Source organism: Pristiophorus japonicus, chromosome 4, assembly GCF_044704955.1.
Source record: "Pristiophorus japonicus isolate sPriJap1 chromosome 4, sPriJap1.hap1, whole genome shotgun sequence".
Taxonomy (NCBI): Eukaryota; Metazoa; Chordata; class Chondrichthyes; family Pristiophoridae; genus Pristiophorus; species Pristiophorus japonicus.
The window spans coordinates 267,803,287-267,820,825 of NC_091980.1; the positions used below are offsets into that span (position 1 = coordinate 267,803,287).

The 17,539-nt window shown below is 40.4% G+C and overlaps 1 protein-coding gene across 3 annotated transcripts in view; it reads left to right on the plus strand.

The window, feature by feature from the left end:
• zc3h14 (zinc finger CCCH-type containing 14) overlaps window positions 1–17,539 on the plus strand; it is a 54,302-nt gene that overhangs the window by 19,790 nt on the left and 16,973 nt on the right. For 2 of the 3 annotated variants that reach the window (XM_070879448.1, XM_070879449.1), the window contains exons 2-8: window positions 3,671–3,713; window positions 4,823–4,937; window positions 8,180–8,220; window positions 8,384–8,588; window positions 11,369–11,837; window positions 14,615–14,769; window positions 16,514–16,614. In XM_070879448.1, the coding sequence (XP_070735549.1) occupies window positions 3,671–3,713; window positions 4,823–4,937; window positions 8,180–8,220; window positions 8,384–8,588; window positions 11,369–11,837; window positions 14,615–14,769; window positions 16,514–16,614 (1,129 nt within the window). Of the gene's footprint in view, window positions 1–1,215; window positions 1,327–3,670; window positions 3,714–4,822; window positions 4,938–8,179; window positions 8,221–8,383; window positions 8,589–11,368; window positions 11,838–14,614; window positions 14,770–16,513; window positions 16,615–17,539 lie in introns of those variants that run through there. The other variant, XM_070879450.1, reaches the window with a different exon arrangement.

Genomic DNA, 17,539 nt, shown 5'->3' on the forward strand with positions numbered 1-17,539 from the left:
AATTCTGCTGCTGCTGATGGCCCACAACTCCTCATGGATGCCCAGTTTTGAGCTGCTAGATCTGTTCTGAATCTATCCCATTTAGCACGGTGGTAGTGCCACACAACACGATGGAGGGTGTCCTCAGTGTAAAGATGGGACTTCGTCTCCACAAGGACGGTGCGGTGGTCACTCCTACCAATACTGTCATGGACAAACGTGTCTGCGACAGGTAGATTGATGAGGACGAGGTCAAGTTGGAATTTCCCTCGTGTTTTCTCACCACCTGCCACTGCCACCAGTCTGCCAGTTATGTCTTTTAAGTCTCGGCTAGCTCTGTCAGTTGTGCTATTGAGCAACTCTTGGTGATGGACATTGAAGTCCCCCACCCAGAGTACATTCTGTGCCCTTGCTGCCCTCAGTGCTTCTTCCAAGTGGTGTTCAACATGGTGGAGTACTGATTCATTAGCTGAGGGAAGGTGGTAGGTGGTAAACAGCAGGCGATTTTCTTCCCCATATTTGACCTGATGCCATAAGATTTCATGGTGTCCAAAGTCAATGTTTAGGAATCCCAGGCCATTCACTCCCTCCTGTATACCACTGCCGCCATCTCTGGTGGGTCTGTCCTGCGATGGAACAGGACATCCCCAGGATGGTGATGGAGGAGTCTGGGATGTTGGCTAAAAGGTAGATTCTGAGAGTATGACTATGGCAGACTGTTGCTTGACCAGTCTGTGGGACAGCTTTCCCAAAACTTTGCAGGGTCGACCGGGCTGGCTGCATCTTTGTCGTGTCCAAATCTAATGCCTAAGTTGATGCTGTCTGGTTTTATTCTTGTACTTTGTCGTAGCAGTTTGGTACAACTGAGTGGCTTGCTAGGCCATTGCTGTGGATCTGGAGTTCGGGTAAGGACAACAGATTTCCTTCCCTTAAATTCTTTTCTAATTTGGTATCATCAGCAAAATTAATCAATTTGCTCTGGTTCTGAATCCAAGTCATTGATGTAAATTAGAAACAATAGTTGTCCCAACACTGATCTTTGGAACAGCCTGCTTAGTGCCTGTCTCTACCCCAAAGTAGCTCCTTTAACAGGTACCCAATGTTTACTACCCTTCAGTCAGTTTCCTCTCCATTCCTAAAATTTACCTTGTATCCCCACAGCTTTCTGCTTGACTAATAGCCTTTTATGTGGAACTGTCAAATTTCTTTTGGAATTCTAGGTATAATATTATACCTGATGTCCACTTGAGGTGCCACTTCCTCAAAGAAGTTAAGGAGGTTGGTCAGGCAGGACCTTCCCTTTCTGAACCCAAGTTCACTGCTGTTTACCAGGTTATTATTGTACAGGTAATTCTCATGTTTATTCCTGATAATCAGTTCCATTATTTTACATGGGATTGAAGTAGGGCTAATGGATCTGTATTTGCTTTTTTTTTAAATGCCCAATATATTTCATATGTACTGGCACTTCCAAGTGTCCAGCGATGCCCGCTTAATGATTGTCACTGCTTCATAAATCTATCAGTCCAGTCCCTCTCAGCTCTCTGGGGTTAAAAAAAAAAATCTATCCCTAAGGGTTTGTTGGTTTTCAGCCCATTTAACCTGTCTAGCAATTCCATATCAGCCACTAATTTTGCTTAGGTTATCTCTGTTTATGAGGGCATGTTTCTAATAGCTTCTCTTGTGCATACGTGGAGGAAATAATCATTCACAATGTTTACTATTTTGTATTTTTCCTCTGTTTCCAGCCCTTTTGCTTCTCACCTCTTCCCTGACTACCCTTTTACTGTTGAAGTATTGAAAGAATTTCTTAGTTACATTTTGCCGTTGTGGCTTTTTTTCAAGGTCTCTCTTTAATCCTCTGATCACCTTTTTTCTGCATGTCCCTATACACATCCCCTAAGGTGCGCGGTAGCGCAGTAACCTCAGTGGTCCTGCGCAGGCCACTCACCGGCTTTTGCATTGTGAATATTGCACATGTGCAGACATTTAAAGGGACCGCGCATTAAAAGAAACAGGCCATGCAGAACAATGCGCAGTTTACAGGGAACAATGCCCAGGACATACTTTCCCCTAACTCTTTAGGATTTATAAAGGTCAGCTTTCCTCTTTTATTTCCTTCTCATTTGTTTCCTGATCCATTTAGAGGAGGAGATCTAAGATATTTTTCAAAAAAATTAGGAAGGGTTTTGATAGGCTGAATAAGGAAAGACTTTACTCTGGTTGGGGAGTGAGTGTCAGTTGGTCTCCAATATAACATTTTCACTGAGTGAGGAGAGAGATTAGGGGAAATTTCTTTACTCAGTTGTTGAGCATGGAATGCTTTGTCACTAGGAGTAGTTGAAGCACAGACCATTGCATCATTTAAGGGAAAATTGGATGTCTTCGAGTCATAAAGGTACAGGGCTATGGGGAGAGAGCAGGGCAGTGGTGTTAGTTTCAGATGCTACAGCAAAGAGCCAGCACATAATCAGTAGGCCAAATAGCTTCCACCTGCGCTGGGTTAAGGGGACACTGAGAAACTTATGGTGCTGGCGGAAGTCTCAGTTGAAAAGAAGGTTTCTGAAAACATGAATGGAGATGGCAATGCAGAGGAAACTAGGCAGGGAATTCCAGAGAACAAGAATGTGGTCATCAGTGGTAGAGCAGCAAACAAGACCTCCAATGGGCCTGCAGGGAGATTGGTACCAAATCAGGGAGAGCATATTATTTGAGTAGCGTTTCGTGTGGACACGATCATCAAGGTATAAGTTCGTTTTTGTAGGTGTGCAGATCTCCCTTCCCAACATTCACCATTGTGTGACAATCGTTTGTTAATCAATTCTCGTTAGATTTTTTCCTATCCGCCAGCTCAGCAGCAACGATGGAGCCAACTTAATCCACTCCATTTTTGTCGGTTCTGAACTAGCCTGGCTGCTTTAGTCATCTATATACAATTCTGTGACAAGCCACTCTTGACATTGTCTATCCAGCACTTCCTTGGTCTTTCCTGGCTGGATCTGAATAGTAGTTATTTGGGAAATACATAACTACAGAGCCATTTGCACTTCAAGTATCAAAGGTTTTCAGTCAGTTTTTTAATATTTGAGTTTACTCCTGCTTCAGTTGGGTTCTTCTATGTTGGTATTCATCAAAATGTTTGCAGTAATTTGAGAAATTGTTTGTTGGATTTGAAGCCACTGCAATACATAATCTTGAAAATGGAAGTGTTACATCTTCTATATGTGTCAACATACAAAATATGGAACAGCCGATGGACAGATTTTTTTTAAAAACTGACTTTTCAACAAAAAAAATGTTCAACTGAAAAACAGTCCCATGTAAAGGCAACTGACTAAGTTAAACTCCTTTTTTTGGAAATTATATTTCTGGATTTTTCTTGATGATTTTGGGGTCACATTCACTAAGTTAGTTGTTCCTTCTGTAAGAACTGAAACCTAATTGCCTCGTGTAGCACATGTGAAAACGGGAATGCAGTGAAACATTAACTTGTCATTATAGTCGCTCCAGCTATACCCAAGTTGTATTAGTAGGGAAAAAGAAACAACACAAAAGTGCATTTAACTACATTGAAAGTGCTATATAAATGCAAGTTGAATACTTTTGGCCTGAATATTATTTGCCAGCATTTGTAAAGTTCTGGTTTGATGCTTGATCTGCTCAAATAAATTAATCTGTATTTAATTTTCAGACTGCCATTAAGGGTAAACTGCAGGAGCTTGGAGCGTATGCAGGTATGCTGTTAATGATGCTTTGTATCAAAACTGTTAATTACAATGCACATTCACTGACTAAGTGGAATTCTGTGATTACACAGTTTTGGAGAAAAATCCCAGCAGAACATGTTGAGTGTATTTTTTTTCTGTACAATATTAAAATTCAGATCACTCACTACTGTATGCTGCTGATAGTAAATATCAAATATATACTTTTCACTGGAACATTGCACTGTAGAAAGTTTTGGCATAGTATCTTAAATGGTTTATGTAAAGATTCACAATTGCCACATTCACGCAGAATATAATAAGCAATTAATTGGAACTGGGAAGAATTAACTTTAAATTGTTTCTAAACATGACAAAGAACATCAAGACCTATTTAAAATATCTTGTTGGATAATATAGTGGTGGTAGTTTTACTGTAATAGTATGAACATTTTTATTTCCAAACATTTTGTGGAAAAACAAGTGGACTGTAAAAGATGCAGTGTTATTTATATTTAAGTACACAAACACGTCGAAGGGGGTCGTGGTTTACAATTTTAATTCTTTTCTGCATTTGGTGTTTATTTTTCTTTTTGGCTTTGACAAGTTGATGTTTTTCCATATTTGGTGGGGAGGGGGAACTGTAACAAAAAAAGCAGATTCAGTGTTTTAAAATGGCTCTCACTTGCCCTGGTGAGATTAAATTGGAAAAGTGGTTAGGAGCAGCTTTGAAAGAGAAGGTGTATCCGGTGTAAAAATTTTTTTTTTGACATTAAAATTAAAATCTTGGATTTAGTGGGATTTTTAAAATTGGTTTTCAAACCTGAACTTTTTTCGCACACTCCTAAATTGGCTATTCAGAAGACAGAGTGTGTGGCATCTTAGAGTTAGATTTAAATGAATCTTTCCTAGCCTGTAGCTTTTGCTTTCACTGAGGGTTAGAACTGAACTTGGTTCCCAATGGACACTGGAAACATCACAGAATTGACTACAATTGTCAATAGGAATTGAAAGCATGCAGAATGGAATTTCTTTGAGTGGGTAGGAGCAGTTTCTGCCTGTACAGTATGCTGATTTTCTTTTCTTTAACTCTATTTTTTGCTTCTAACATACAGACTTTTTTTCCTTTCCATGTGTAGATGAAGAACTACCCGATTACATCATGGTTATGGTAGCCAATAAAAAGAGCCAAGAACAAATGGCAGAAGATCTTGCTCTCTTTCTGGGAAGCAACACTGTCAAATTTACTGTTTGGTAAGTGTACCTTTTGTGTAACAATTGAGCTTTAATTCCTTTTCTGTTCTATATAATGTGTTTCTATATTTTAATATCTGCTTTATATAGAAAGTTTGAAAAATTATACATTCAGAAACTAGTGTTTAAAATTATTAAAACATTGAACTTGTTCGAATAGTTCTGCGATATATTCAGGGCCCCTAGGATTCTGTGGCATCTCAAGGGCATATTCAGCAGCAAGCCCAACAAATTTCTGCAGCTTAAAATGTAGATTCTGCAGGAAGTCAAGCAAGGGTTTAGGGACTTCTCAACCTAAATCATAAAAGGAGTACTAAACTAGTGGCCTTTATTTGGAAAATAAACTGTTTAAAAGCAACATATTGTGTTCAGCTTGATCATTTGTGCTGCTTAGCTGTTGCAGTATTGGCTGCCACTTACAATTAGCTATCTGACCTAACTTTTCACTGAGACTGTTTGATCTGAAGCAGTGACAGTTAGTACCTGGTGTTACAAATCCAAATCCAAATTGGCCACCATCTGTGCTGTAAATTTCTATGATTCTAAATCGTGTCAATTGACATCAGTCTTGTAATCCCATTGATTTGCAATTTGATTGTTAAGTATTTAACAGTTCAAGCATTTACCTTCTAATTTAGAAGTCTGCACCACTGATGTAACCTGCCTTTTTTTTCCATGTTACATAGGTAATAGATGCAGGAGTAGGCCATTCGGCCCTTCGAGCCTGCACCACCATTCAATATGATCATGGCTGATCATGCAACTTCAGTACCCCATTCCTGCTTTCTCTCCATACCCCTTGATCCCTTTAGCCATGAGGGCCACATCTAACTTCCTTTTGAATATATCTAACGAACTGGCCTCAACAACTTTCTGTGGTAGAGAATTCCACATGCCCACAACTCTCTGAGTAAGTGAAGAAGTTTCTCCTCATCTCGGTCCTAAATGGCTTGCCCCTTATCCTTAGACTGTGACTCCTGGTTCTGGACTTCCCTAACATCGGGAATATTCTTCCTGCATCTAACCTATCCAATCCCGTCAGAATTTTATATGTTTCTATGAGATACTCTCTCATTCTTCTTAATTCCATTAAATACAAGCCTAGTCGATCCAGTCTCTCCTCATATGTCAGTCCAGCCATCCCTGGAATCAGTCTGATGAACCTTCGCTGCACTCCCTCAATAGCAAGAATGCCCTTCCTCCGAATAGGAGACCAAAACTGTACACAATATTTAAGGTGTGGCCTTACCAACGCCCTGTACAATTGCAGTAAGACCTCCCTGCTCCTATACGCGAATCCTCTCGCTATGAAGGCAAACATGCCATTTGCCGCCTTCACCACCTGCTGCACCTGTATGCCAACCTTCAATGACTGATGTACCATGACACCCAGGTCTCGTTGCACCTCCCCCTTTACCAATCTGTCACCATTCAGATAATAATCAGCCTTCCTGTTTTTACCACCAAAGTGGATAATCTCACATTTATCCACATTATACCGCATCTGCCATGTATTTGCCCACTCACCTATCCTGTCCAAGTCACCCTGCAGCCTCTTAGCATCCTCCTCACAGCTCACACTGCCACCTAGCTTAGTGTCATCTGAAAACTTGGAGATATTACATTCAATTCCTTCGTCTAAATCATTAATGTATATTGTAAATAGCTGGGGTCCCAGCACTGAACCTTGCGGTATCCTACTAATCACTGCCTGCCATTCTGAAAAGGACCCGACTCTCTGCTTCCTATCTGCTAACCAGTTCTCTATCCACATGAGTACATTACCCCCAATACCGTGTGTTTTAATTTTGCACACTAATCTCTTATGTGGGACCTTGTCAAAAGCCTTTTGAAAGTCCGAATACACTACATCCACTGGCTCCCCCTTGTCCACTCTACTAGTTACATCCTCAAAAAATTCTAGAAGATTTGTCAAGCATGATTTCCCTTTCATAAATCCATGCTGACTGGGACCGATCCTGTCACTGCTTTCCAAATGCGCTGCTATTACATCTTTAATAATTGATTCCAACATTTTCCCCACCACCGATGTTAGGCTAACCGGTCTATAATTCTCTGTTTTCTCTCTCCCTCCTTCTTGGATCACCGGAGACTTCACCACCTTCCCAGCTTCCATGCTTCCTTCCCACTCTGCTATTCTGCTGTATGCACGTCCTCTGAATCTCCAATACATTTTTTACATATCTCTTAATTTCTCATTATTTGTCTCCTTGTGTCTTGCACCATTATCACTTTTGACATTTAATCATCTGTCCTCCACCTAACCACAGACATTTTTTTGTTTTTTTTCCTTGACCCCTTTTCCCTGGCTCTGTTGCTCCTTATAAGCTTTTCATCTAGAACATCTCCCAGTTCTGATGATAAGGTCATTGATCTGAAATGTTAACCCTACCTTCCTCTCTCCACAAGCATCTATGGAGCCTGATCTGCTGACTATTTCCAGCTATTCTGTTTTAATTTCAGATTTCCAGTCTCTGTAGTAGTTTGCTTTTCATTTACCAGTTAAACTGGATTTCTGCAAAGCCAGCTGGTTTACTGGATAAATGTGGTTACAGAATCTCAACATTTCACACCTCAATCTGAACACAAGAACAGGAGTAGGTCATTCAGCCCGTCGAGCCTGTTCCATCATTCAGTTAGATCACGGTGGATCTGTAACTTAACTCCTTCTACCTGCCTTGGTTCCTTAACCAGTTATGCAGGTGAAGTGTGCATGATGTGACCTGCATTTTGATGGTGATCAGAAGGTTGGTGCCAGGTGATGCAATTCGGTACTGCTATTGATATACTAATTATTGGCTGCAATATAATTGCAAGGGATAAAACTAGGGTGTATTTTATAGTCTCTTGAACACTCAGTTCAAATTAACTCTATTTGGGAGATCTCAGACAGCCATGTGCAGGTTACAATGGAGTTCCTCATCAGACAAGCAGGTTTCTTAAAATACAGATCCAGGACTCTAGACCTTCTAGTTAGAAGGCGCTATACATTATATTGTTACAAAGGGAAGTAAAGCAAAAAAAACTGTTCTATGGTGGGTGCCAAATTCTGCAGAACGCTAGGAACCCTTGTTATATTGTGACTTATGTAAGATTCACAAGTGTTCTGTGGATAATTGTACTCTGGAGATTTTGATACTCGTGTTTACGAAAAGTGAAATACATATCTTAATTTTAAGCCTTGCAGTATTCTAGGAACTTAATGTCCTGCTTTTATTTAGGCTGCATGGTGTCCTTGACAAGCTACGTTCTGTAACTGTTGGTAAGTACAACTAGATAACTTTAATTTTAACTTGAAAACAGTAGCATTCATATTCAAATCAATGTGCAGAATGTAAAATTTTGAATAGATAATCAGAATTTAAATTTTGAAGATTGAACTTTGAGGAACTCTTGTTTTATTACTGTTTATTTTTTATTCACAGAACCCACCAGTTTAAAGCAACAATCAAAGTACACCGATTGCAGTGCATTTTTTCCTTTGGAGAAGAGTCAAGCAGCTGTCAGTGGAAGCACTGATCAAAACAGTGACGATGTTCGTATTCTTGCTGTCTCTGGCACACTTTCTGAAAAAAATGATTTTCTGGTTTCTACCAGCTCATTACAAGAGCAGATAATGTCCAATATCAGGTAGGAGAAATTATATTAAATAGTTTTTTTGAGTACCAACTGTAGATTCTGTAGGTGAGTACCTAGCTCATAAAACAAGTGGTCATCTATTTGTAAAAATTGAATGAGCTGATTTCAGTTGAAAACATGTTTTAAAAAAATAATTGATACTGTAAGGCCATGCTCAGCTGAATCCTTCACAAACGACACACTCAATTTACAACCTGGGAGTTGCATCCCCCACTCTTAACTACAGTACCTGTAACTCAATCATCAAATCTATTTGATCTGAAATTTGCTTCCTCAGTTTCCTTAAGTAGGCTGATCCACCTCTGTCGATGTCCATTAATAGATAATTAAAGAGATTGTCAAAAAGTGCAACCTTTAATTAATCCCAACTAATCTGATAGTGACCTGAAAAGTTATGTCATGATCTACATCCATTTTGTTTTAGCTAATCCTGAGAGTAATGCCTCCAAGGAAGAGGCATATAAATTGGCCAGAAAAAACAACAAACCTGAGGACTAGGAGAAATTTAGAATTCAGCAGAGGAGGACAAAGGGTTTTATTAAGAGGAGGAAAATAGAGTACGAGAAGAAGCTTGCTGGGAACATAAAAACTGACTGCAAAAGCTTCTATAGATATGTGAAGAGAAAAAGATTAGTGAAGACAAACGTAGGTCCCTTGCAGTCGATTCCGGTGAATTTATAATGGGGAACAAAGAAATGGCAGACCAGTTGAACAGATACTTTGGTTCTGTCTTCACAAAAGAAGAAGACACAAATAACCTTCCGGAAGTACTAGGGGACCGAGGGTCTAGTGAGAAGGAGGAACTAAAGGATATCCTTATTAGGCGGGAAATTGTGTTTAAGAAATTGATGGGATTGAAGGCCGATAAATCCCCGGGGCCTGATAGTCTGCATCCCAGAGTGCTTAAGGAAGTGGCCCTAGAAATAGTGGATGCATTGGTAATTATTTTCCATCAGTCTATTGACTCTGGATTAATTCCTATGGACTGGAGGGTAGCTAATGTAACACCACTTTTTAAAAAGGGAGGGAGAGAGAAAGCAGGTAATTATAGACCGGTTACCTGACATCAGTAGTGGGGAAAATGTTGGAATCAATTATTAAGGATGTAATAGCAGCGCATTTGGAAAGCAGTGACAGGATCGGTCCAAGTCAGCATGGATTTATGAAGGGGAAATCATGCTTGACAAATCTTCTGGAATTTTTTGAGGATATAACTGGTAGAGTGGACAAGGGAGAACCAGTGGATGTGGTGTATTCGGACTTTCAAAAGGCTTTTGACAAGGTCCCACACAGGAGATTGGTGTGCAAAATTAAAGCACATGGTATTGGGGGTAATATACTGACGTGGATAGGGAACTGGTTGGCAGACAGGAAGCAGAGAGTCGGGATAAACGGGTCCTTTTCAGAATGGCAGCCAGTGATTATAGTGGGGTGCCGCAGGGCTCAGTGCTGGGACCCCAACTCTTTACAATATACATCAATGATTTGGATGAAGGAATTGAATGTAATATCTCCAAGTTTGCAGATGACACTAAACTGGGTGGCGGTGTGAACTGTAAGGGAGACGCTGGGAGGCTGCAGGGTGACTTGGACAGGTTAGGTGAGTGGGCAAATGCATGGCAGATGCAGTATAATGTGGATCCACTTTGGGGGCAAAAACGCAAAGACAGAATATTATCTGAATAGCGGCAGATTAGGAAAAGGGGAGGTGTAACGAGACCTGGGTGTCCTGGTTCATCAGTCATTGAAAGTTGGCATACAGATACAGCAGGCGGTGAAAAAGGCAAATGGTATGTTGGCCTTCATAGCTAGGGGATTTGAGTATAGGAGCAGGGAGGTCTTACTGCAGTTGTACAGGGCCTTGGTGAGGCCTCACCTGGAATATTGTGTTCAGTTTTGGTCTCCTAATCTGAGGAAGGACGTTCTTGCTATTGAGGGAATGCAGCGAAGGTTCACCAGACTGATTCCCGGGATGGCAGGACTGACATATGAAGAGAGACTGGATCAACTGGGCCTTTATACATTGGAGTTTAGAAGAACGAGAGGGGATCTCATAGAAACATATAAGATTCTGATGGGACGGGACAGGTTAGATGCGGGTAGAATGTTCCCGATGTTGGGGAATTCCAGAACCAGGGGACACAGTCTTAGGATAAGGGGTAGGCCATTTAGGACTGAGATGAGGAGAAACTTCTTCACTCAGAGAGTTGTTAGCCTGTGGAATTCCTTGCCGCAGAGAGTTGTTGATGCCAGTTCATTGGATATATTCAAGAGGGAGTTAGATATGGCCGTTATGGCTAAGGGGATCAAGGGGTATGGAGAGAAAGCAGGAAAGGGATACTGAGGGAATGATCAGCCATGATCTTATTGAATGGTGGTGCAGACCCGAAGGGCTGAATGGCCTACTCCTGCACCTATTTTCTATGTTTCAGCAATCAACAAGGTTCCATTGTTTTTAATCTCACAATAATACTTCGATTACGTGGGGAAGGTTCGCTATTGTCTTCCTTCCCTAAATGGTGTAGTTGAGTTTTTCAGCTAAATTTTTCATGACTTTTAATGACTTGAAAATAAAACCTATATAATTATACTACTTTAATAAAGTATTGAAACAATTCTTTAAAACTGATGTCAAAGTGACTTAAAAATTTGCTGCTTTGATATTTCTCCAAATAAATGTGTAAGACAGGTTTATTTAGAGGCTTATGAATTTAATTCTGTAAGACAGTCTCACATGCTTTCTTGAACTATTTTATCTTATTTATACATAGAACAACTTCTGTGGAAAGGACCACATCTCAGTTAACATCAGCTGTGAAGCCTTTAATGGAACTGATCTCCTCTGAAGCAGTAATTGACATTAAACCTGAACCAGATGATCTTATAGATGAGGATCTTAACATTTTGCAAGAACTTCCATCATCTGCTAAGAAGAAGCCTGTGGTGACAGTTACCTATAATATAGCTCGTCCTTCATTTGAGGCCTTTCGGCCAGAAGAAAATGTTTCACATCCATGCAGGGTAACTGAGAACAGCCCTCAGTCTTTCAGGATGTCTCAGAACAATGTGCAGCTATGTAAGTTAGGAGAAAGCAACTTGCATGGCTATAGGCCATTAGAAAATACTGGCCATGCTTACAGGTCATATGAAAGCAGCTTGCAAGCTTACAACAGATTATCAGAAAGTGATGTACAGGTTTACAGGTCATCAAAGTCTAACTCTGATCGATCGAGTAGAGATGTGAGTATAAATTAATATTACGAATGTTTGGATAGATTTAGATTGTTGATCCTTCTGACCTCATTTTCTATGATATTAATTTTGCCTAGATCATGCAAATTTTCTGTTTGTTATCTCCAGGACACTGTGTGGCTTCACAACTGCTGCAACCCCCCCCCCCCCCCCGCCCCCCCACTGCCATAGTGTCCCCGCTTCGTTCCCTTTTCTATACCCCAGGTGTTGTATCCTCCATAAGTCCTTATTACTTCACTTCCCACTCAACCCTCCATTTTCTCCCCACTCTCTGCTCACCACCGATTACTTCCAACTCAATTATAAATCCTAACTGCCCATCTCCCTCCCCACACCAGCCTAATTGCAATTGCATTCCCCTATCTCCCTAATCTTTTTCACTCCCTCTCCCAAGCAGCATGATACCAAAGCACTGCAGTTTCCCAGCTTACTGTTGGGAAAGTGGCAATTTTTTTTTTTAAGTGCTCTAGAATACCTTAAGTAGAGCAAATTGCTGCCTTGGTGCTGGAAAGCTGGGAGACTGGGAGTAATCAGAGACATCGTGTGGAATAGACAGGAAGAATATGAGGCCCAATAGACCAGTGAGCCACCAGCTACATTGGTGTAGGGCTGGAGAGTGTGTACGTTGGGTGGATTGCATCTACTATCTCTCGCCAAGCCCACTGTCACTTCATTGCCTAACTCCCAATTAGTAACTCTACAAGTGCCCACTTTTCATCCTCCACACTGCTCGTTTGCCTCCTCAGCTGCCCAATACCTGCCAACTATCACCATCCCATGCTCAATGCCTTCTGCCTCCTAATATTACTCAATAACTCCAAGCATTTACTTTCCTTCATGAACCCAAATTCTCATAATCCTGCACCTCCATCCAGTCCAAGTACTTTCAAACCCAATCTCCCAAATACTCCTTGTTACTAAATACACTCCAAGTACTGACTACTCCTCAAATACTCAATACTTTCCTCACAATACTACTTACTTCTCCCTTTCCACAAAGATTTAGTTTGCCAGCCTTTACTATTTCCACATTCCCTCCCAAATCCTTGAAAACCCAGTATTTGCCAAACAATATATCCTCTAATATGGGCAACACCATAAAAGATCTTATCAAATATTATATCCTCCAACTTCTCGTGAGCAACTTCCACTGATAATATGAAATGGTGTGTCTACTGTTTCTAGTTGGTTTGGTGTTATCTAATTACATCATTCACTTTTAATTGTATGAAATTCAATTTCTAACGAGATACCTGGCATGATTAGAGAGTTGCAGAATTTTGTTCCCATTCCACAAGTGCACTGTTGCCTTTTCAAAAGCACAACTGAAGTGCTGAAAGCTATTTAGTTTGATTGCATGTAGATTGGATAATTAAATTGCGGCCTCTCTGGGTGTGTACGATGTGCGCACGCGCCCGAAGTGGTCCCGCAAGTTCCGGGTTAGGCGCACGAAGCGCATGCGCCTAAACCCAGAACTTGCGATCTGTCAAAATTTCTTTGTATGGCCTGCTCTTACCAGCGTAAGAGTTTTAAAAGATAGGAAAAAAATTCATTACTTATTTTTATATTAAAAACCCTGCGCATGAAGAGAAGTTTATGTTTAACACTATTAAAACATTTTTTTTAAATGTTCAAAAATATAATTTCTTTAATATAAAACATTGAATTTAATTTAATTTCTATGGGGCCGAAATTGATAAGCTAAGTTCCGCCCATTTTTCGGCAATGCCCAGGTGGTGTTTGCTTTTTTACTGCCCGGTACCACTGGGACCGAGTGGGCGGGAGATTCATCTCGCTTTTCTTGGTGGGAGCGTGGCAGGCGGCGGAGTCCTTCCGATTTGGGAATCATTGGCTCCCAAGTTGTGCTTGCGCAGCCGTCAAGCTCCGCCCCCTCCCCTCCAGAAGCACCGACGAGAGGCCAGAGACTGCTGACCTGAGATCGCTCGGGGGGGCGGGAGGGTGGGGGAGAAGGAGAAAGAGAGAGATCGCTGTGGGGGGTGGGAGAGAGAGATCACTGTGGGGATGGGGGGATAGAGAGAGATCGCTCTGGGGTGCGAGACTAATAAAATTCTTATTATAGTTCATTAATAAAGGAGTAAATAAGGCCTTATTAGACCATTTATAAAATAAGATCACCCTAGTGAACACCCACACACAATTTCCAGACTCGGTGGTTATATTGCTATTCAAACTGCATTATTGACTAATACAGAAAACCAATCCATTTAAAAATACATCAAACTGTGGAGAACTATAAAGATCTGTGTAAACATGCCACACTTCTGTGAAACAATTATACCTGTCCGCTCTGTGTCCATACTGCCCATTTAAGATCCAGTAAGACCTGCTTTTTCAGGGCGGTATTAAGGTCTGGTGGTAAACGGATCTTAACGATGAAACTTCCATTTTGGGCAGTAATGTATGGGCGGACAGTATCAAATACCGCCCAGGTAATTTATGTGTGCATTTTCTTTGTTTTTAGGGGTATTCTCATTGATAGTAATGGGAGCTCGGCGCTCCCATTACTATGAATGAGAATACTACATTGTGATTGGTGGTTCAGGCCCACGTCATCCCAGGAAGCCCCTGGGATGCGTGGGCCTCCGCGCTGGGCTGTGCATCTAGGCCTAGAACCCGAAGTCTATGTAGGAGCAGGAGCACCAGTTACTTTTTTTTGTGGTTGGAGGCATCCGCCCGCGGGAAGCCTCCCACCGTAATGTTTGGCCCATTCTGTACAATGATTTGGCTTTTTTTTTATATCGTAGGATGAGAGTTCCAAGAAGAGAAAGGCATCAATCATCAGTTCTGTGGTTAAAGTAAGCAAGACTAGTGATGGTGAGGAAGATGATGATGATGATTATGGCTCAAGAACAGGAAGTCTTCCCAGCAGTATTTCTGTTCCAGCAAAGCCTGAAAGAAGGTACCAAAAGCATGAATTCCTGTCATAAATCTCTCTTGTTAAGGCATACCATTGCAATGTGCAGTCAGCAAATTTTTCCCATCTAAGTTAAGATGTTGCACAAGATTGATGTGCATAATATTTTAGTTTTTCTTTTGTGATACATTAATACTATTTTTTCTCCAGTTTATAATTTTGACTCCCTGTAAACTTGTACAGATTAATGCTTACTTTCTATTTATTTATCTAGTAATCCAATATGATTAAGGAGGAGCTCTACTTTTTTTTAAAAGCAAAAGTAAATAATTGTTCATACTTAATCACAATCCTGCTGAGTGTTTTGATCACTACTTTGTTGTATTGCAGAGCAGCTTTATATTGATGTCTTCATTTTTGACACTAGGAAACGATTGCTTCCATTCTGCAGTGCATTCTGAGTAGTGTTGATATTGCTAGGCTGTTGCTATTCTAGTTATTAAGTTGAGAGAACAAAAAGCAAAATACTACAGATGGTGGAAATCTGAAACAAAAGCAAAAAGTTCTGGAGACATTCAGCAGGCCAGGCACCATCTATTGAGAGAACAAACAAGCTGATCGCTGTGAATTTCCGTGGATCGCACTTGGGCTGAAACTTACTCCAGTTTCTGCGCTGATCTAGCTGATGGGAATTGTGCCAAAATTTCCCGTGCAGCGTCAAAGCTTGTAAATCAGTATAAAATAAGTGCAAATACAGCATCATCAATCGGGGTAATAGTGAGTGTGCAGCTATCTTCTGCCATGGCGCCTCATGAATCTCTGCTGCTCCTTTTCCATAATTATGCAGAGCAGCAGTATGCCTATTGGGAATGCCATTCCAGATGCTTTGTACTTCTGGATGTGTAGGGTCAGGGCGTCCAAAAAATTCTGGATGCACTGAAACTGATAGTGCTTTCGTTAAGTATAGTGCAGGTCTCCGTAAGAACAATTTCCCCCAAAACTGCAAAGAAAATGCCTATCAAACTCCAGAAATCTCAGTTACACCAATATCAGGTGACTTTGGGCCATGCTGCGCCTACATTTTTGGATGAAAATCAAAGCCAGTGCATTACTGGTATAAATGCAGGAAACTTACGTGAGCTGGTCTTTTGCACAGGGGCTGTTGGTTTCTGTGGCGCGTGTGTCAATGTTTCAGCGTAAAACTGACATAAATCAGTTATGAGCAAGTTTACTTGGAAACAAAACGTTATGCTGAAAATTTCCAGTAAATTTCAAGCCCATGTTTCAGGCTTGCACCCTTTGTTAGAACTGGAAGATAGTACAAATGAGCAGCATTTAAAAAGGAGCAGAACAAGGCGAAGGAAGGAGGAGGAAAATGAACAAACACACACACAGGAAAATAAATAGAATGACATGTACAGTTCTTTACAGGTGATTTTCTGTAATGCGCTCCACAGTGTAGTTCCCAGAAAATATCATTCGCCTTTCATACAATAATGTTTTTATGCTGAAACCATGTTAAAGAATTCACACAGACCTCTGGATTGTTCCTAATAGTACGTTCCACAGAACTCAAGAAAATAGCTCACGTGATCTAGAGATTCTGCTATAGAAGTGCATGAAGATTAAATGACATTTTCAGCATTTAAGAAGAAAAATATCAACTCGGACTACCAACCCATAGACTCTGGTTTTTATCAAACAAAGTGTGTTTTTGTGCCTTTTAACAATGTATACGAAGAGTTTGAAAGAAATGTATTCGGGGTCAGTTAGTTTGTTTGTTTTTCAGGCCGACTTTACCACCTTCTAAACAGGCCAATAAGAATCTAATACTAAAGGCTATCACAGAGGCCCAGAAATCTGTAAGCAAGACAACAAGCTATACACCAGGTAATGTATTTTGTATGAATCTACATGTCAAAGGTGGTTTTCACTTTGTGATACAGTTGTAGTAAATATGTATATTGCTAAATGTTAGAACTAAGATACCAGGAATTGATGGTAGCTCTAAGTTGGTACCTTGAATATTTCCCTCTCCAAGCACATTTTCTTTCAAGCGTAGCTCCTTCCATGGTCTTCTTAAAAAATCTGTTGGTTTCAGTTTTGCACATTCATTTTTTCACCGGTGCACTGAAACTGAGGACCTCTTCTATTCTCCTATAATCCTCTGATGTTTTAAAAGCCAGATTTGGCAATATCTAATCACTGTTCTTGATTTGCCTCGTTTCTGTCCAACCCTGCAACCTCAGTGCCCTGCAGTACAGAACTTGGCCCTTCACTTAGATTTTTTTACTTAAAAGGGAAAGGAAGTAACTTTTATTTTAAAAAAAAGTGTTTATGTTTATTAGTATTTTTTTTTTTAATTGAATTTATAATGGAGTTTGTACAGGTGCAAGTGGATGCACAAACTTGCATCCCCTACATAATAACCATCTTGAGGTTACATTACTCACAAGCTATGTATATGCTAAGGGTCTATGGAACGAGTATTCCATATTTAAAGATATTCTATCATTCCATTTAATTTAATTCTTAATCTATACTTTTATTTGGGAGGTGCGGAGTGGTCAATAAAACATTTGGTTTTGATGTATTTCAGGCCCTTGACACAAAGTATCCAAATTGTAACAAATGTTTGCATAAATTCATCTCTGGTTTCGTAATACTGTGTTTATAAATGAAAATGTTTGTTACAATTTGGATATTTTGCATTAATGGGCAAATGTTTCATCAAACAAAACATCCATTCTAGTGTCACTTCCATTTTTGCCACTCAATGGCCCCAAGTTTCGTCCCGTGGCGAAAACGGCGCACC